The 21,627-nt window shown below is 39.8% G+C and overlaps 1 protein-coding gene and 1 long non-coding RNA gene across 2 annotated transcripts in view; one reads left to right on the forward strand and one right to left on the reverse strand.

Annotated features, from left to right (window-relative positions):
• The window catches only part of LOC145448180 (uncharacterized), a 453,937-nt gene that overhangs the window by 82,802 nt on the left and 349,508 nt on the right, over positions 1 to 21,627 (reverse strand). The gene's annotated exons all lie outside the window — the stretch shown is intronic.
• Positions 277 to 11,319, forward strand: LOC145447969 (sulfotransferase 1C4-like). The gene is made up of 5 exons (XM_080326265.1): positions 277 to 870; positions 4,047 to 4,238; positions 4,353 to 4,521; positions 9,000 to 9,237; positions 10,777 to 11,319. Exons 1-5 carry the CDS (start codon positions 702 to 704, stop codon positions 11,131 to 11,133), a joined length of 1,125 nt encoding a protein of 374 aa, XP_080182391.1. The 5' UTR covers positions 277 to 701; the 3' UTR covers positions 11,134 to 11,319.

Below are 21,627 nucleotides of genomic sequence, written 5' to 3' on the forward strand. Positions count from 1 at the left end.
AACTAGCTAAGCATGCATTTATAGTGGTTGAAACAACGTAATGTGGAAGGTCGTGCAAGCAGAGGTCCGGAGCCAATGTGCTTAAATGCTCAATTGCTCACGGCTTGCGCAATGATTTATCATTCACGAGTTATTTATTGAAAGCGGAACACTCAATTTTCCGTCTAATGATAGTAGGTTGTGTCCACACCATTGTAGGACTATGGTCAAACCATGATCACGAGTCTCGAGATTGACGATTTTGTAGGCTACCATTATAATGAATTCGGCACAGACACGCACAAAACTCAAGATATTTGAACCTTGATATAATGTTTTAATAGTGGAGGGGCTATCATTGATAGTTGAACATTAACTACAGTTCCGGAGCTCTCGTGATGGTCTAATGGTGATTGCTCAAATAGATGGATAGACGGTGTTGGACTGGATGCGATTTGCTTAATCATGCTCGCGGTGCCAGAAATATCAAAACATTGGACTATATAATACGGGCGAACGATTCATAATAGCAATCTTTGCGATTCAAATCCCATGTTCTGCAAGAAGATTGTGGGATTAGGAACGTATCATTTGTTTCAGATATAATTTCGCCACGATAAAGATTGCAGATTGATTCACCCGTTCATAATTTGAAGTAGGCCTACGTAATTATAAGGAGGCATTCGGTGCATTTATAGGCGAATCTATGCTTTTATCCTTCCATGCGCCTTATCTTCAGGATATATATCTTGTTTTGGTGTGGATTGTTCATATGCAGTAGAATACAGCCTGGTGATATGTTGTTCACCATTGTAATAGCAGTCGCGTCTGTAGTTGTGACCGCAGCTCTGTGGATCAAGACGATGCGGCCTATTGACCGGTTAACTTTGGGTAAGTAAAGAGAGATAATAATTCAAAATCAAGTTATGGCTCGCCGCGCAGCCATCGCGACGCACTCGTTTTGCCATACAGCATTGTTGCGTCACTATGCCACTCTCCATAACAATGAAAAATTCGAGGCTGATTGTGGGGATTCCAGGGTCACTAGCGAAATAAAATTTATATTTTCGTAATCAGTACTGAGGCAGCTTTCGATTGATACCAGTTTTATCAATTTTGATACTTTTTCAGTTCAGGCATTATGTTCATTGTGGTTGCATAAAAGGTACATATTTGAACTTTGACACAGTTCATTCTGTTATGACGTAATAATGAGTGATACTCGAATACTCGACTTGAACCGTAACACGTGATTCAGAATCGAATGACTCAGATGCTCGATTTTGCCCATCGCTAATTACGAGTGCATCAAGCAGACAATAATTAATACACAAAACTGATGATTATATATAGAAAAGCGCGCATCCAATCACTATTTGTTATTCTTCTATTCAACAACAGGGGGCCGGACATCGCATTGACTAGCTCGCTTCGCGACAATTGTATACGGACTATAGTGGCGTTGTGGCTTGCTTTTATGCATGTCCCTATTTACGTTAGCAAATAATCACTGGAGTAAACGATCATGGGCTGGAGTAAATTTCAATTCGTGGGCAACCACAAAAACACATCTGCCTACTGCCCAATTTCGCGCTACGAATAAAAAACTATCACCAAAGGACGTTCAGCTATACTCGTCCAATTCAGAGAAGAGACGGTGTTTTGCTGCGTATGTGCCTCCAAAACGGCATGTGCATCATGGTCACTTTTTAACCTCTGGCGTCGCTCATATATTCCTGTTGTTACTAATTAGTCATATTTCTCAGATCACATAATCATAAGTCCCGTTTTCCTAAATGCATGGTAGGTAGTAGGTATTAGAGGGGGAATGGGGATTAGCTACTCGGCTTTTTGCCCCAGGGCGATATCTGGCAATATTGACTCCTGTACTATTTCACTGGTTTACAAATCTTTATATAGCGCTTCCACTTGATATCGTGAATTCGATGAGAAATGCATAGTGATTACTCTTTTCCGAACCGCATATTCGGTCATCGGTGTTGTGCTGAAGACGAAATTGCCGGTACGACGAATACCCATAATACAGTACAATTACGGAGTAAGTCGCGGCATATCTCGGCTATCCAGGTTTGGCGTCTGAACAATTGAACATGGTTAGAAAAAGTGGTGCCAACAAGGCAAAAATTCTTAATTTTGTGAACGATTACCGTAAAATTATACGTGAATTCTGTCATAGTAATACCATAGTATCTTATGGAATACATCGGAGACATTTCTAACAACCGGCTCCAGCTGCGATTCAGCAATCCGGCACGCCAAGTACTTAATTTTCCTATATCTGGCCCGCCGACTGGAGAAGTTGCCCGCCCCTGGCCTAAATGAACAATGAACATTGAATAATCTCAATAGTCGATGTCGGCCCGCGGAACAATTTTATCCGCCTGCGATGTAATGCTGAGTAAGAAAGGAAAATCCTTGTTAGCCTGCTCATTTCTATCAAATGTAAATGTCTTCATATGTCGTATTAAGCAAGCCCCAAGACAGCAAATGTCTAAACCGGGGTGGCCAACCTGTGACCCACAGGCCACATTTGGCTGTTTAGAAGGTTTTGAATGGCCCACGCGGTAATTTTAGGAACTAGGTATATTATTTTAAAAAATGAATTGCCGACGTAATTTATTGTGAAGTTGAAAGTCGACTAAAACTCCGATTAGCCTGTCATGAAGTTGATCACTAAAAAAGCATCAGATTAGCTTTCGGCGCACTGGCGTAGCCGGGGTCGGCGAAAACAGCAATGCCAACCCCACATTTTCGTAAATTTTTATAAATTAACTTAATGTAGAGTATTTCGCGGCAGGTTGATTTAACATAAATAATTTCCACGCGATTCTCGCGATTGTGAGCACCTACGTTCCTTTCTTTTAGTAACACTACTAAAAAATTATTAGATACGCCTAATATACAAAATTAAGTATAACTGAATTCGCAATTACGAGAAAACGGGATAGTGATGGTATCTCTTGAGGCTATTGGGATGCTTCATTCTAGTTGTGAGCAGCCCGCGGGACCGGCATTTTGGTGCCAGTCACCTCCGAGCCAGGGCACTAGAAGATAGATATATTTTGGCAAACATGCGACTCCGCGAGTGAGCTCCCAGAAATATCGTCAGTGATGAATTTTGCAAAAAATGAATGGAGGGTGTTGGTCCAAATCTGCTCAGGCGCCGTATCGTTCTGTCATTGCAATCTGACCTCCGCGGTACAAATTTGACTCGTAATACATGCAATATATGCAAGTGACGATTGATCGAATTCATTCGTTAAATGAAATATTTTCGCGCTATGCGCAGATACAACATCTATGAACTCTAATTATTATTCGTGCCAGCAATGTCAGTGATTTTGGTCCGTATAGTAATATAAGTTTTGCGTTCACCTTGGCTCATCAATACTCACGTGACGCGCGCAATGACCTGACTATAGGCGCCGTATAGTTCTCTCGTTGTGATCTGAGCACCGTGGTAAACTCATAATATATGCAAGTACCAATGTACCGGATGTGGCCCTTTGGTCAAAAAAGTTGTCCACCAGTGGTCCGAACTATTCTTATACCATATCATATGCGAGTTCGTGGTAACTCTAGTCATCATTAGTAATACGTCTATGTCATTGACAAAGGAATCCGAGAAGGGGAAAAGTGCCCACCGAGTGCAGAGTAGGAACGGCACAATGACAATCTGATATCATTGCGTTCTAGAAAACTACCGTATTTTGTTCCTCAAGCACTGAACACGTACGCTGTAACGCAGTCGTATCCACACGGAATACAGTAGTGTTTGACATTAACATCGTGACGTCAGAGGTTCGTGTGCACAGGAAACTTTTATTAAAGTTCGTGTTCACACGCACCAGCACCATTCAGGGATTCGCACCATCCCTGGTAGGCCATTTACATGTTCTAAGCCGAGGCGAGTAGATTATTTTCTAGTCGTTTCACCTACTTCTTAGCTATCCATTTCATCGCAATCCTGTAGTGTTTTGACATAATAAAAGTATTAATAAACCGAACTGACCTGCACTTAAATTATTTTCTTTTTCATTTTGCAGTGGCGAATTTCTGCTTCAAGTTGGGCTTAAATCGAGTTATCATGAGACGACCAAAACAGGTCACTGAGGTAGAGCTTACTAACGGAGTCAAAGCTCTTCTTCCATCAGCAATGATGGCCCACGGCCTTGAGGAAGTACTCAAGTTCCGGATGCGACCGGACGACATTGTCGTAGCCACGTATGCGAAGGCAGGTAAAGCCCTGGATGCTTCTAACGTTTTAATGAGGTGTATCCCACCTATGTTCATTGCATGCATTCAAGCATTCGTTTAATTCAGTTTAATTCGATTATGCAATGTTGATCAAGGGACAACGTGGATGCAAGAGATCGTCTGGTTGATTTGCAACGATGCTGACACAAAGGCCGCGAAAGCGGCCACATTGGGTAAACGATACGGGTTTTTGGAAACGGTTGACGTAACAGATTTCGGGCAAGGTCTTCAAACGCTGGAGAAGTGGCCTAAGCATCAAACTAGGTGAGCCTAGTACACATCTAACAATGTGAGATGGAAGCTATTATGGTCATGAATTGTCTAAATATTCTCCCGCTGGAGACCAGAGGTGGTCAGGGTAGTCAAGAAAGCTACTCAAGTATAAGTAGAAGTAGCGACACAAAAATCTACTCAAGTATGAGTAGAAGTACTTCTTTCATAAGCACTCTCAATCTACTTCAAGTAGAAGTAGAATTGGCTGACTTGAGATCTACTCAAGTAAGTAAGTAGTTTTGAAAACGGTCGTAATTCTTTTGCATGGACTGTCAAAGCTACGATTGAGCTACGCGGAAGGTGCCGGGAGTTTGATTCGTATTGATGCATCCCAGGAGAGGGGGTATAAATTTTTGACAGCACAAGCATGCGTCCGCAGCAAGGAATGCAAATTATAGTATTGATATGAAAATGTGATACTAACCCTTTGTTTACTCGAACACCCCGTTTAGAAAATATCATGACATGGCGGCCTACCCCACATTATAAGGCTGCTAGTTTAGGCGAAGAGCAATACGTCGAAGTTGTATCGGATACGGTTTCAACATTCTGCGCGATTAGTATGGGCCTGCGTAAATAAAAGATATGGTGAATCGTAAGAATACCATATAGTGTAGCTTTACTTTCGGAAATTAGAGGCATTACTACGCTTGCTTCTATTCGTCAACATATGCTCTGCAGACAGAAGAACTGAAAGTAATTAAAACTCAGAGTATGATTCTCGGAATTGCAATAGAAATACAAATACCACGTTTAAAAAGCGGAAAATATAATTCATGTCCTTTGTCCAGAAAGTTTCAAAGATGGTCTACTAAAGCATGTGTAAATTTTAAAAAAGTGGGAGTAAGGATGGCGCGAAACTCTGAAAGGTTCAAGTTCGTGTGAACGCGAACCTTTTTGAAAGGTTCTGTGTGAACGCGAACGTGAGCCTCATGACGTCACGTGACGTCATTTCGCTAACTCCAACCCTACATTTCAGTGAAGTGATAGCCTATATTAATGTACAGAATACCTTGCGACAACTCGGGTCACATAAACCCACATTGCTGAAGAACATATTGACATTTTAATGTACGAACTAGGCCAATCAAACGATATAAGAATCCCATAAAATCACTCTCTTCCGTCGCTTTGCCATCAATTTCGACGAGTAGGCAAGGGAATATAAGCTTACGCCATAACCAGGCCTTGTTATTTTTGGCATATGCCAAAACTGCCAAAAATAACTTATTTTTGGCATTTTTTGATTTTTATTTTTGGCAGTTTTGGCATCGTCCTCTAAATAGATAGTTTCAGCCTCGAATTAGTCACAAAAACGCTTTATTTGGGCTAGTTTGTCAAAAGACACCACATAATGTGCAGCATCCACGTATAATCAATGCCAACAAACAATAAGAAGAAGAAAAAACCTAACGATTTCATAGGTTAATAATATCAAACGAAACCACAAAATGTGCAGTATCCATCGTAATCGGTGCCAATAAGCAAAAAAAGAGAAAGAAATGCCTAACAAACACGCTCAACAGCTGATTGTTACAGCTGCTGAATAGACTTAAATCGTTTGCACTGTAACAGTGCTTCCAAACTCAGGTCAGCTAAGTTTCTCCTAAATTCATTTCTCGCCCAGCGAATCTGGGAAATATCGGCTTCAAAAGAAGCCGTTGAGGGAAAGAATGTTGCCAGTCATCCACAAAAGGTTTTCAGAGCTTCAAAATCTTTGGAGGGCCGAACCGGCTTCCATGCATCATGAAAAGAGATCACTTCGCCAGTGCCATCGATCTCATCGCAGAAAGAATTTTCTTCCCGATCCTTTTCCAGGAGTTTCCTGTGTTGTCTATCTCAACACATTCTATTTAGTAGCCCGACTATCATGTCTCCTTCAGTCTACCGATATATTTTCGGAGGACTTTTGTCACTTCAGGTGGCTTTAATATTACCAACTCGCATGGAAGAGTCCTGTGAAGGTTTGCTTGTTTAAGAACATTGACGCAACAAGACTGTCTGGCAAACCGAGACCATGCAGCTCAGAAATAGCCAGACAGTTTGTTGCGTCACAATGTTCAACTCGATCACAATGCAAAAATCGTGGTTGATTTTGGGGGTTCCAGTTCCATGAGCAGAATATAATTTATATTTTAATAATCAGTACTGCGGCAGCTTCTCATTGATAACCGTTTTATCAAATTTAGCGCTCGACAAGCCGGTCAAAAATGGTCATAAAATTGCCCTTGGACAAATGGAAAGTATGACGTAAACCAAATGCAGTCAGCCGTTCAATCTCGCTGTGCCCTCACCATTTAGGACACCATTCTTTCACCCCTGAAGGGTGGGCTGAACCCAGATTAAGAAACCTGCCTTTCACAAACGCTCTTCTCGCTTGTAACGCGGTCCTGTTAACACAACACCATGAACGAAATACACTATTTGGCAGGCCGTGTTATTTTTGGCATATGCCAAAAATTGCTTATTTTTGGCATTTTCAAAATTTTATTTTTGGCAGTTTTGGCATCTGGCTCCTGAAATGCCAAAAATAACACGGCCTGGCCATAACGGTCCAAGCCATAACGGGCAATGTAGTCGGCGTCTGAGTATTGCTACATTGATATTGAGCAGAGTGTAAAACGGGCTTCTATACTTGCTACCGATATTACCCCACTAACAAGTTATACAGCAGTAGCCAACACCCCAATCGAACGGATTTGGTTTTTATGATGCAATAAACATATGAATTCAAGATTGACCCTACACCTGCCAGATTTTTTACACCAGACAACGATATCAATTTCATTGATTGGTTCAATAACCTATTACCATCATTCGCTGACTACCTACATGTAGTGTATTTCACTCTTTGTGTTGTGTGATTGCGGATGAAGCTCACAGCAGAGAGTCACTAAATTTTTCGAGCAAACTTTTGGAACAAAGCAAGCAAATTTTTTGAGATTGTCAAGGTGGATGGTCGTTTAGTGTTGATTCATTTTTGCTGCCAGCGCCATGCATAGAGTGGCCTGCAGTTGAAATGCAATAAATTTCAACCAAAGATGTTATAATGAAGTGAAAATTGTAATTTATGAAAAAGGTTCACAGTCCAGAACCTACCAAGGTTCGTTTGTGAACGTGAACCTCTAAATTTCCGAGGTTCACACACAGAATGCGAACTTGAACCTCACGTTCATACCATCACTAGCCGGAGTCCACTTTTCCAGATAAGCACACGTCACGGGCTGCTAGATTACGATATGATAGGTAGGCTAATTGATAGATTGCGAAACGGTAGTTTCAAGCGTTATGGTGGGCCATATTTACTGTGATGAAATATTTGATATGGGCGACAATGCCGCATGAGCGGAACCACGCTATTCGGTACCTGAATTATATTCAACGATACGCGGAAACATATTTGTCACTCCATAACTACTGTGCGCGAAGCACAACAAAATTTCTGGGCGTTACTTGACTTTTAGAAAATTAAATGTTGGTACTCCGTGAAAACAGCCCCGAAATTCCTCAGGCTATCTTTCGTATTGGAGGATTAAACTACTTCTACTTGACAAACTGAAAATAGCGAAAAGTATGCAAGTAGATCACAGAAAATTACGAAGCAGAAGTAGAAAAAAAATCAGATCTACTTGAGTAAGTACCAGAAGTAGTGGAAAACTACTTGAGTACTTCGAAAAAGTAGAAGTACTTCGTAACCGACCACCTCAGCTGGAGACAAGGTTAAGAACCGCTGACATAGATAGAACCTTAGAAAAGGTTCGCGTTCACACGAACCAGAACCTTTCAAGGGTTCGCACCATCCTACTGAGTAGTATATAGTCAGAATGCGGGTGATATGATGTTATTGCTTGGCTAGAGCGAAATCATTAACTAATGACATCTTTTTGGTAAATTTCCAACATATCCTGAGTTCGTTTATCACCTGCAATGGCCACTATTTTGCGCTGTTACAATTAAGTGTTCCACTGCGTAGAAAGATTAAACTTAACGGTATCACTTTAATGCGTCATCTGACACGTCTCACTGGTGGAAGCGAGCTACTACAAGCAGTATCCCGTGATATTTCAAGCACAATTACAGCAATACACGATTCCTGTTAGTTTTCTATGGTATTTCCTTGCTTGCAGACACCTTCATGACGCGAGTGATAGGATGTCGAAATTGAAGGAAAAATTTCTGTAACATTCTCACATTTCTCAAAAATGTCCACACAGTCAGCAATATCTAGAACTCAATCTGAATATTCCTGACATCTGACTACAGTCGTTTGGGTTGAGAGTACAATAAGTAATCCCAATGACACCGAGATTGCTACAATCCATAACAAATGAGCGACAATCACCTGTCCATAATGAGTCGAAATTTTTTACGTTACGCAGTATATAGCGGTGCAGTGTTCATTGTGTATACACAGGGTAACTGACTATGACTATATATATTTGATTGTACCAAACGCATCCTGAATTCAGATTCATAAAGACTCATCTACCGTTCGAGCTGTTGCCGAATGAATTGCAAACCTCGCCTAAGGGAAAGATGATTGTCGTTGTACGCAACCCGAAAGACAACTGCGTTTCGTTTTATCATTTCCACCGGATGGTAAAGGGCTTGCCCGAACCGGGAACGTGGAGTGAATTTCTTACGAAATTTTGTGCTGGGCGTATGCCCTTCGGTTCGTGGTTCGATCACGTTTCAAAGTATTGGCAGGTATGGATAAATACACAGTTCACATATATCTGTATATCATTGTTGGATATACGGTAAGTAATATTTCCACCTCACTGCTCCCTCTTCAATTTCGTATACACTACTATAGTACACTAGCACTATAGACTACTATACAGACACGTCCTGATAGTAATTCACGGAAGAAAAAAAATACATTATTAGTTATCAATTTTAATGTCCTTTGTATGGAGAATAGCTATAAATTTTAAGGTTTGTTGTACATTACCTAACGGAGTTTTCTTTCAGCTACTGCCACTCGTATAATTTGTTCGAAACCCAATCGAGGAGACATGCCTCAAGGTCAAGGACTAAAAATACGGCACATGAGTAGTGAGCTAGTAACTATAGTTCCCGACTATATTGATAATTACAGTTGGCGAACCCGATAATTGAAGTCATTTGACTTTTGAGTCGCTATTTCGGGTAGGCCTACGTTTGGTTTCGAGTTCTTGTCTTTTAGCTCCGTAACATTTCATTTCAATTATAGGGTTGCATTTAAAACAAACATGTTTAAAACAAGACCCTTGTTTTAAACTTTTTTTTAAGTTATGACGCCACCAATATTCAATTGTGACGTCGTAGTGGATTGACATTGACAATTGAAAATATAGGCGAAATATAGCTCCTTTGACGAAATATCAGCACTATTACTCTTGAACCGACTATTTTGAGGGTTCCAACCATCCCATATCGATATACATCGGCTATATCGGGTGATAATTGTCCGTAGGCTTATACAAAATGTTTTTGATAAGTATTTACACAATTATGACAAAATTTTACAACTTGACAAAATGCAATTTTGTTTAAAAGGCCTTTGTTTAAAACACTGTTTAAAACATGTTTAAACAAAGTGTATTAAAACACCGTTTGTTTTAAATGCAATAATATGTAAATGTCACCGCGTTCTAGCTATGATCTGGTGTCAACTTGAAGTTGAGAGTGTCAAACAAATATCAGCACCCTTTTCCGCAGAAATCCTCCGTATTCGAACTGCAGCCAAGATATTTCACGAGTTGTGCCATTACGCACTTCGCCTTTGTGGCATGGAGGTCAGTGTCTCGTCATCGCTTCCTGACAAAATTTCTGGAAGATATTTCTTCACTATCTCACTATCGCACGAATGATTCATGCTCCATGGGGTCAAATTCATTTCTATCACAATTCATTTCAGTGACAAACAATTTATATTTGGGTAGGGTCAATTTCATCTGAGTGGCAACGCTGGTAATAGTCACTTCGGTGGCAAAAAGTCCACTTAGGTTATTGTTAGTATTAGGATGCTTCAAACAGAACGCGGATCTGTGTCGCTCGAAACAACTTCCTCTCTCACACATAGACAAGTTAAACGACTCTTGTCAATATGTCACTGACAAAACATTATTCAAGTAATCTGTCACTCAGTTGATGCGTAACCCGCTCTGCACTTTAAGTCCGCCGCCTGTCTGCATATTATATCTGTTCGTAAATCTGCTGGCGTACTCATCAACATACATATAGCTTGATAAATATATTTAGATATACCAGGAACGCAAAAGGAGCATGTATTTTGTATCGTACGAAAAGCTGAAAAGAGATTTAAAAGGGGAAGTGAGGAGATTGTCGAAGTTCCTCGAGAAAAATCTTACCGAAGACCAGATCGACGCCATAGCTCAACATTGCACCTTCGGCAGCATGAGCAAAAACAGCAGCACCAACTACACAGATGTTGCGAAAACCGGAGCTTTTGAATTCAAAGCATCGAAATTCATGCGCAAAGGCGAAGTCGGGGACTGGAAGAACCATTTCACAATCAATCAGAGTAAAGCGTTCGATGAGATGTTTGAAGAGCGGACAAAAGATTGGACTCTGAAATTCGAATTCGAGCCCGCCTAGTGCTTGTAGAAATTATTGTATGATTTGGTGCTTTGGCGGTTTATGTGAATACCAAAACATCACTGTTAATTGTTGGAATTTATATTACGGTAATTTACTGTTTCTCTTATTTATATGCTGCGTAAAACTTACATAGATTGGTTACGCAAGTCGGACAAGAATTATATATAGCCTATATATATGTTACTTTTAAGCATTCGTATCGTGAAACCGTAGATGCCACGAAGAGGTTGAAGTTATTGTAGCATTAACTCTACAAATGTGTAGAGTTGACTCTACAAATTGCATCAAGATAAAGTTTATGGGTGGACACTGGACAAACAACTGTTTCAAATTTGAACTCCGAACATGACGTATCATAAGAACATATTGACGGTGCCTCGATCTGGTATGTAGGCATAAGGCCTATGTACTAGGGATGGTGCGAACCTTGGAGAGGTTCTGCTTCGTGTGAACGCGGACCTTTTTGAAAGGTTCTGTGTGAACGCGAACCCGACTTAACCTACTTACGACATCACGTGGCCTCAAATTGCTGATTCCAACCCTACATTTCCGTAGAGCAATATATTATTGTACAATTGTACATGATAACTAGCGACGACTGAGGCCGTATTATGCCACAACGCTGAATTACATACAAACGTCACCTAATGAATCAACTGGAACAATCAAATATTATAGCAGTTCCACCAAATCAACATCTTCCGTCGCTTTGCCAACGATTACGACTAGGACTCGGTTAGACCAGACGGATGTATTCTTACGGTTGCTATACTTGCGTCAGATATTATCTCAAGAATAAGTTATACTGTAGCAAACACCCCAGTCAGACTGATTTGGGTTTTATGATACAATAAGGTTATCAAATCATGATAGATCCCGTATACGCCTGATAGATTTTTACATTAGACATCGATGTATTCTTTATATCAATGTCATTGATTGATTGAATAAGCACCATTTGCTGATTGTCTACATGTAGTGTATTTCCTTCATGATGTTGTGCGATTGCACGGGTCAAGCTCGCTGCAGAGAGTCGCTAAATATTCAAAAACGGAAAGCTGATAATTTAAGTTTTAACTTTTGTTACAAAGCATGTAAAACCTTCGATATTGGCAAGGTGCGTGCTCGTTTAGTGTTGATTTTTTATGCTGCCGGCGCCATGCAGAGAGTGGTCCGAAGTTGAAATGCAAAGAATGTCCAGGAAAAAAGTTATAATGACGTGAAAAATTGGAATATATGAAAAGGTTCACAGTGCAGAACCTACCAATTAGGTTCGTTTGTGAATCTGAATCTCTGCCGCATTCACGCCGTATTTCCTTGTGGCGTGACAATGACTCGACGAAGGTCGGGATGAGGATATGCTGAAGTGGTGTGGCTCTGGAGCGGGTTAGTGTTTGATTAGTGAACAATATTCGAAAGTCTCTGCCGAACAGCAGTAGTCATAGAATAAGAGTTAATAAGAAAGGGGACACTACGCTAGGGATAGTGAACTCATACCTATCGGTCGATATAAGTCCGTCGAAATTTCGAAGGGATATAATTATGATGCGAATTCGTGAAATCTAATGCAATCCTTAATACTACTAGCTGGGGGATACAGGGATATCTACTGACATCCCAGCATCGAGTTCCTGCCAGATGTCGCAGTGACTTAGTAAATCATTTGATTATACGCGACATGATTTGTAGTATTCAGCCAAACACTCGTTTCAAAAATAATAACAATCAGTAGTCGGCAGATTATATTTTCATCCGAACAAGACACACACAATGTACAATGCGACGCATTGAACAGATAGGACGATACCGGACGACCAGTTGCGGTCTCTTAAACGGGCATCCACTTCGACCTTGTGCCCGATGTCACAGCTCTATATTCGACGTCAGTCTCTCTTCAGCGGCTCTTGCTGTTTCTATTGCTTGTGAGTGTGCTCATTCATCGGATCATTTTCTGGGATTTTTGTCGCCGTAAGAGCAGCGACGCGCGGAAGAGGAGCTCAGAATAACCTCCGACGCGGAATCAGACAGGCGCTTATCGTCACCACTACGCTATCTTCTTCGTCTGTCCAGCTTCTCAGGAACACATGATCCGGATTTAGTTACTGATATAATTAATCATTACCTCCGATATTTCGAATTAACTCATTAGTCAACGCACTAATTATCACCGGGAGCAATATCAAATTCGGACTTTGGTGTATATTTAGTATAGAAACCATGTTTGTGATATCGAGCGTGGTGTGTACGACTGTAGGTCAACTAATCAAACTGCGCTACCACGTCCGGAGTCCGAGTACACGTCTTGATTGATACAATACTGTACGCACGACGAATCCCATGAAGTGAACTTCGATTCCGTGCCACCGTGACGTCGCAAATATTTAATTGTGACGTCAAAGCATATTGACATTGCTTTGTGGCCCCTTGGGAATTATAGGATTGAAAATATAACGCCAATATGGCTCCTTTGATATGAAAGCTTCGAAACCCCTGCTCAGAGCAGTTCAAAAATACTGAATGATAGTGTTAGGCGACTGTGCGCCGAAAACTAAGCCAATATGTATTAATTCTAATTTTACCAACAAGTTGTAATGATAAGTTCTCAAGATTACAATGAGACACTGTGCGCTTTGCCCTCCATTCATATCGCCATCAGGAACATCTTTCGAATGACACCAAGATTACTCAGATCAATGACTATTATTCCGACAATATCTCCCACCAGTGTTTCTCTGCCGTTTTCAGCTATTGGCTAGCGGCACATTTACAGCAGAAGACAGTTGCTTTGAAAAATATATTTTCACTTTCACGTGTTAAATGGGAGATTGATGTACTTGTTTATACGATTAGACACGACTAAAACGAGGTTGCATTGTTGACAAACACACCCACATTTCGTCTTTGATTATCACCAATCTCCCTCGTCGACAGATTTTGATTTAGTCGAAATAGAAAAGCCAGTACAAAACTATGGTCCTGGATTCTTACTGGGTGATTAACACAAATTTTAGGGTGATCTTTTATCCACAGACAAGATGTTATGGAAGATCAGTGATCCTCTACTTCCTCGCCAAGCGCGAAAATGTTTCAAAGTTAACTGTTAAATTTGGTCAATAATATTGTTACTGTAATGGTCTTGAGCACCCATTAGGTCGATGAACTGAACATCTGGGGGCTTCGTCTGCTAGACCTGCCATGTCAGAGCTACTCGAAACCCCAATGTCATTGTCATATAGGCACACGATGCATCCATAATGTAGTGGCGCGAAGCGCGAATAAATTTCCAAAGTCATGACCAATTTTCATATAATTTCCCACGTGATCAGATTTACTGGCAGAGCTAAGGGAGGTGGCGTGTTCGAAAGTTTAGGTCACGTTAGTGGTATACAATTCATTAATTATACATCTACGGAGGAGTGGTCGGGTGTTGTTATTATTTGATCTGTTGCTTGTTCTTAGATTGGTGGGTTTGGGATGCGACTCAGATACGGCCCTGTGTTTATCATTATAAGATTTACCAGTAGAGCTGATAGAAATGGTGTCTTCGACGATTTAGAAAGCACTGAATTATTCTTCTTGGTGTATATGCTCCTACCACACGGTTAAACTATTGATGAATTTCTGGAGGGCGGGCGTCGGGCGGGCCACTTTTAATTACCTATACTTAGTTGCATCATGCTGTTATTTCGTGACCTCCACAAAAAAGTTATCGCCACTCAAAACATCGCCCACATGTACCACAACCAAATGCAGACAAAATTGAGCTTTATCTAGGCTCCTCCTCGTCATCACATCCGCGCAGGCGGTGTCTTACAAAAGCCTAAAAATGGGCCAGACTACAAATCGGCGGCTACAGAATCAATATAAAAAATACCGGCCCAGCGTAAATGACCAATGTAATAAAAAACTACCATGAATACCACGAACAACAACAACAACCACCAAAAAGAGAAATGTCGTTGGTGAGATGCCTAATATTCCGCACGACTGCATTTATTCAACGGCGCAATATCAATTTCCTCTGCTCGGCGCATTTGTACATCTGGACTCAGATTGCAAAGACAGGGCCATCTCGCGCGATATTCGACCAAGATTCCATCGCCTGCGATCTTTCTGGGATCAGACGCCGTGTTGACTAAAATTTATCTGCCTTGATGTGTCTTTTTGGCGCCAAAAAGCTGGTGCCCAATAGTCGCGCAACCGCATGCAGCACACACGAAAACAGTTGAATTTAATCATGTGCCCCATGCGTATTTTTATTTAGGTCTATTTTTATGTTTATTTATTGAGAGGCGGGTACTCAACAAATATCGCGCAAGGCGTAAAAAAAATTACAAGTTGAATAGATCTGCTCAAAATACTCCATCTACTATAAAATTTCGACAAATTTTGAGGGGGCATGACCCCTTTGGCCCCCTTCTGGCTACGCCAATGGTTAAAACAACGAATTGTGGAACAACGTGCAAGTTGACGTCCAGGCAATGTGCTCATGCTTACTGTTCACGGCTTGTGCAATGATTTATTAGATCATGTAACAAAATTTTGCAAAAGTTATAGTTGGCAAAAATTTTTATGTATTGTGTTTTAGTATTCCAAACTAATTACCAAAATACCAAAACTTTTCCTGAAATGTCCCTAATTTTGAAGAAATGCCAATTTCATTTATTTTTGATTTAACTCATAATTGCTCCGTTTTAATCACAATAATTCTTTATTGTACGTAAGAAAATGCTAATGAAAAGCATAATATGAACATTAGTGTTGAAGAAATGTCACTTTTTCTGATTTTTTGTTTTACACAAAATTGCGCGGTAATAATACGCATAATTCCTTATCGGACGTACTAACACACTAACAAAAAGAAGGAATATGAACAAATGTTGGCTACCGTTGATTATAAAAGGATGGAAAAACTTCAAAAAAATTCTGAATTGTTTCTGTTTGCATGATTTGGGTCTATAGACTGAGAAATCTGATGGTATATGGACCGCAAATAACCCTCCATCATGATGCAACTCCGCCACCATTAGCATCTTCTTTCGAAATCATACCTATCCTGCTGCAGCACGTTACTATGTTCCGCGCTTACGCCACTCATATTATGAGAGATGTTGAAGTCGTCATCGGAGTCATTCTGTATCTTCAAGCCCTGTCGAGTCTTCATGAGCTTTTTTGCCTGATAGTTTGGGCAGCGAAAACTTTCTGCAATGCGGAACAGGTGCTTAAGAGGAGGTGGTATAGAAAGATATGCAATGTCAAGTCATTTTTTAGTTATTCTGAACCTCGGAATGAAACCATACTGAAATAACAGTCATCTATAAGGTTTCGAATTTCCCTTCAAACAATTTAATAGCAAATGACATTGAATGCCGAACTCCCTTTAGTTATCCATCGATATTTCATCGGCATGTTTCGCAGATTACATGAAATGCCCAGTTTTTATCTTTTTCTCCAATCTTCATGCCAAAGTAAAGTAAAACTAAGTATAAAAAACCGTACTTCTATTTGTATTTTGTACTTAACTTGTTTCAAACTGACGTACAGACCACAGATATACAGCCAGCAGGCAGATTACATTTGTGATGTTGACATTAATGATGAGATTATACTCACTAGATCCACAATCAGTGCACTAACTAAACAAAACGAAAAAGAATTTAAGAACGGTTTCTGTAGCCAAAACCGAATAACTGAGACTGAGAAGTGATTGTTACTAACAACCAACTATTATGAATAGAATGATGGAACTGTGACGTCACAGTTAATAGGAAATTCAATAAAGGAGCTTGAAAAACATGGTGCGGGAGGTTTAAAAAGCGTAAAATTACATTTTTAAAGGACACTTGTGGCAAAAAATACCGGAAACATGTTTTATCAAGGAATATGGTATAGTAAATATCAAAAAATCGGCTCAACTGAATTTTTGTTCCATGGTGTTATTTATGAGTTGATTCATTGAAAAAGTAAAACTCTATTTTTCGTCCAATGATAGTAGCTTAAATAGTTTGACTTTTTTTTCTAAAATTCCAAAAAGAATCTCGAAAGAGTAATGTTTGTATGTCGGGTACGTAGTTTGGGAATCATTGTTTTGTTTGAAGTAGGATTATGGCGTCATATTGCGTTCAGGCGAACCAGAGTGGTTCCATCTTTACGACGCTCGAATTTATCGTCACCAGCACCAAAACAATTGAATGGTATTTGTCGGATAATATGATCAACATCTCATAGGCCACATGCCATATAGCGCGCCGTTCATTACGGCGACAAAGAAAGCCCATAAAAAGACCCGACTAAAGAAACCACTCACATGTAATGGAAAGAACTAGAATGGGCCGCGGCTTCAAAAGATCAACATCGAAAAGAACTGTGACATCAGGCACTACAGGCCGAGGTGGATATCAGTCTAAAAAGACCCCAACTGCGAATCGTTCGGCATCCTCCTGCTCATTACGTCGCATTGTGCCCTATTGCATTGTACAATATGTGTGTCTTGTTCAGATAAAAATTGATCCGACGATCATCATTATTATTTAATTTCCTTAACTCTTAGCCTGGTTAGAGAAAAGTACGCTTGATTTGAGACATATTACGGTCAAACCGCGAAACCACTAGTCCTAGATATGATGTTTTAATAGTGAAGGGGTTACCGTCGATAGTTGAACATTAACTACAGTTCGAGGGCTCTCGTGATTGTGTAATGATGATAAGTCAAATAGATGAATAGGCGGACTTGGACTGAATGCGATTTCATAATATGCATAGGCCTACTTCTTAATCATGCTCGTGGTGGCAGGAATATCAAAACTTGGTCCTATATAATATGGGCGAATGATCTATATTAATAACAGCCTTTGCGATTGAAATCCCATGTTCTGCAAAAGGATTTTGAGATTACGGGCGTATCATTTGGTTCAGATCAGGGTTGTAATGACTCGAGTCATGACTCGACTCGAGTCAGACTCGAGTCACGATTTTTTTGTGACTCGACTTGACTCGAGTCATTTTCTTGAAATGGGAAAATGACTCGACTCGACTCGAGTCAATATTTGGATTGACTCGACTTGTACTCGAGTCATTACGCATGACTCGACCCAAGTCATTGACTCGGCATATTATATATGACTTGAAGATGAAGAAATTTGCGAATCGTAATGGCTAGATCAACGCATCTGACGAATTCTGCCGACATCGCTATTTGTCGCCACTGATTTCGTTGCACTCGTCTGATATCAGATATTCCGCCGTAAAAATAGCAGACAATGGTACATATAGTAGCAATGCATTGTACAAAATCATCCTGTGATGAAGAGGTAATAGATCCACCGGAATCAAAGTACTCAATACTTTTCAATTATACAAACAATCGAAGCAAAGTTCAATTAGGGCCAATGAAATGACTCAGATCGTCAAGTACTTGGAAGAGACTGATAAGCTCACATGTAGATTTGAAGGCGATGATTCTTTGCATTATTGGGCGACCAGAAATAATGAGTATCCAATGCTCTTCAATGTGGTTCAAAAATGCTTGTCAATTCCTGTATCTAGTGCACCAGTGGAACGTGTTTCAGTAGATGTGGATTTATTCTAAGGCCATGCCGCTATAACATATATGAGGATCTCCTTTCCACTTTAGTATTTTTGAATTGTAACTCATCATTGATTTGATCTGCTTTCAGTGAAAACACACAATACACTCCATCCATTTGACGTTTTGTTAGGTAGCCTATATGTGCATTGTGCACGTTGTGTGATGTTTGTACAATAGGGTTGTTCAAAAATAACTTATTTCTTTTACTGGGTGGCTACTTGGTAAAATTATTATGTTGCAGAAAAAGAACGCTGAATCTGGCTTAATTTTAAAAAGTAGAATCATTGATGTGAGAGGAGAAAATTTTATATTTGAAAATAAAGAGAGTGTTTTTGGTGAGAAATTATTTCATATAATATAATTAGATGCTAGTAGTAAGCCGACTATTTTTTCATATCCAAAATATTCCACTCTAATAAATTCGCTTTTAATCTAGTTGGAATTGAGCCAAATTTGCTATGAATCATATTTTTACACAAAATAACAATATCATGAGCTGGCCGGTAAAATTCGAAAATCTCTATTTGTAGTTAATCCAAAATTTCCTCTCATATTAGTAACGCTCCGGCGGCTATTTCGGGAGCTGAGCAGGAAAGCTGACCTTTTTTAGTCAACCACCTGATAATGTGAAAGAAAAACTGTACGTTTACATAAACATGCATCTGTTGATTCTCTATCAGCTGGTATCCAGACGTAAATTCGTTGGTTCTATATCAGATAGCATGCAGAATGAATTCGTTGATTCTCTATAAGCTATAAGCTAATTCAGGATTGAAAACAGGAGTTGAACATGGCTTCAATGCAGTGACTTGGACTCGGACTCGAGTCATAACACTATGACTCGGACTTGAGCCTTTAAACGGTGACTTGGACTCGGACTTGACTCGGTGATGAATTGAAAATGACTCGACTTGACTCGAGTCAAAACCACAAAAGTAAGATTGACTCGTGACTCGGAACAATGTGACTTGGTTACAACCCTGGTTCAGATTCAATTTAGCAATCTTAGATATGGAAAATTGATAGGGCCTCAATAAACGAAGTTATGCTTTTATCCTTCCATGCACTTTATCTTCTAGATTTATATCTTGTTTTGGTGTGGATTGTTTATATGCACTGGAAAAAAACTGATGAGAGAATGCACTCACAAGGAACGGAAAGAGCGAGAAAGAGACGCGGAATAGACTAACATCGGCAAAAACTGCGACATCGGGCACTAGGTCTAGGTGGATGCCTGTTTATGAGAACGCAAATGCAACCGCAACTGGTCGTCCGGCATCCTCCTATCAGTTCATTACATCGATTTGTGTCTTATCGCATTGTACATTGTATGCGTTTCGTTCAGATGAAAATAGTCAGACGATTTATTGATTACATATTATTGATTTAGCTGACGATATGATGTTCGCCATTGTAATAGCCGTCTTGTCTGCCGTTCTGACCGCAGCTATGTGGATCAAGACGATGCGACCTATTGACCGGTTAACTTTGGGTAAGTCAAATGATGATGATTCAAAATTGAAGTATTGTTGACAAGCTCCCGCCTATTGACACCTCTCCATGGTATGGCAACAAAAAGATAATCGGTAGATGGCGATCATGTGTTATTTATATATAGTTTGGAAGACTCTTCTGGATGGTTGCCTTCATAGCACAGATTCGTCAATTTCAGCTCATCATTTCAGCTCCATACTGTAGCAACAATCGCACAGTTTCTGATTTTGAAACAGAAGTTGAAGTAGATGATCAAGTAAGTACTTGAAGTGATTGCGACCAGGTGCTAAACTTTTCTTAGTTATCATCGAAGAAAACTTCTACAATTGTAACATCTATATTAATGACGAATGCGGGGAGTCTCAAGATGCAATAAATAGTAGAGATGGAGCTAACCCCTGAAAAGTCCAGGTTCGCGTGAACACGGACCTTTTTGAATGGTTCTTTGAGAACGCGAACGTCACCAAATGTATCAAGTATAGACAGGCCACTTTAAATTGTACTTTTGGGTCTCGCTACCCCAGAATTGAGGAAAGTATCTTTCGTTGTACTACTTTTTTTTAATTATTTCTACCATAATGCATAATGCAACTACTACAATTCTTCAGAGGACCAGATTTCGTTAAAATAAAGTTTTTTTCATGTAAAAATCGGTCAGTTTTTGAGGCAAAAAAGTTTATTTTTCAGGCCAAACTACTTTGTAAGGACAGACAGTTCCAACCAGAAATGAAGATAAGTAGTACAATTCTAACATTATATGGGAAACACCTAATTTGCATACGTTATGTCAAATTTGTTCATAATTAAGATTTTTAGGGTAAAAAATGTCAAAATTAAGATTTTTAGGGTCAAAAAACGTCAAAATTGTGATTTTTTAGGTCAAAATCTTCCATTATTTAGGTATAATTAAAATCGCCCTCCTCATAACATACAATTCGTTAAAAATAACCAATAACGTACAGGACTGATGAAAGGAAAACATCATAATGAATGCGAATACAAAACAATCACAAACATCGTTCAGATTTCATCACATGTACTTTGGTACGATTAAACGACATTTACAGATGGTGCCCATCACTTGGGAATTATATTGTTCCGGTATTTTACCTGCTTGTCAGATCACTTCGTCTTCTGCTGCTGATACCAGATGAAAGTACGCAAATATTGGATATGTTTTCGGAGTAAAAACATGAAATAATTATAACGTAATATCGTTGGACTTCTGTAAGTGGCGGACGCTGCTGTTAGAAATTGCCCGCGGCGACATCAGCTGCTCTGTTCCAGGGATATTGGATTTTCATAGTCGTGATGTGACATAGTGAAAAAAATCATTGATATAGTAATCAAAAATTCACAAATTATGAGCCGTTGTGGTTACTTAAAAAAGTTTTTGGTATTTTCGGGAA

The sequence above is a fragment of the Botryllus schlosseri genome, chromosome 10 (assembly GCF_051294905.1).
Source record: "Botryllus schlosseri isolate E-star chromosome 10, Bs_hap1, whole genome shotgun sequence".
Lineage (NCBI taxonomy): Eukaryota > Metazoa > Chordata > Ascidiacea > Stolidobranchia > Styelidae > Botryllus > Botryllus schlosseri.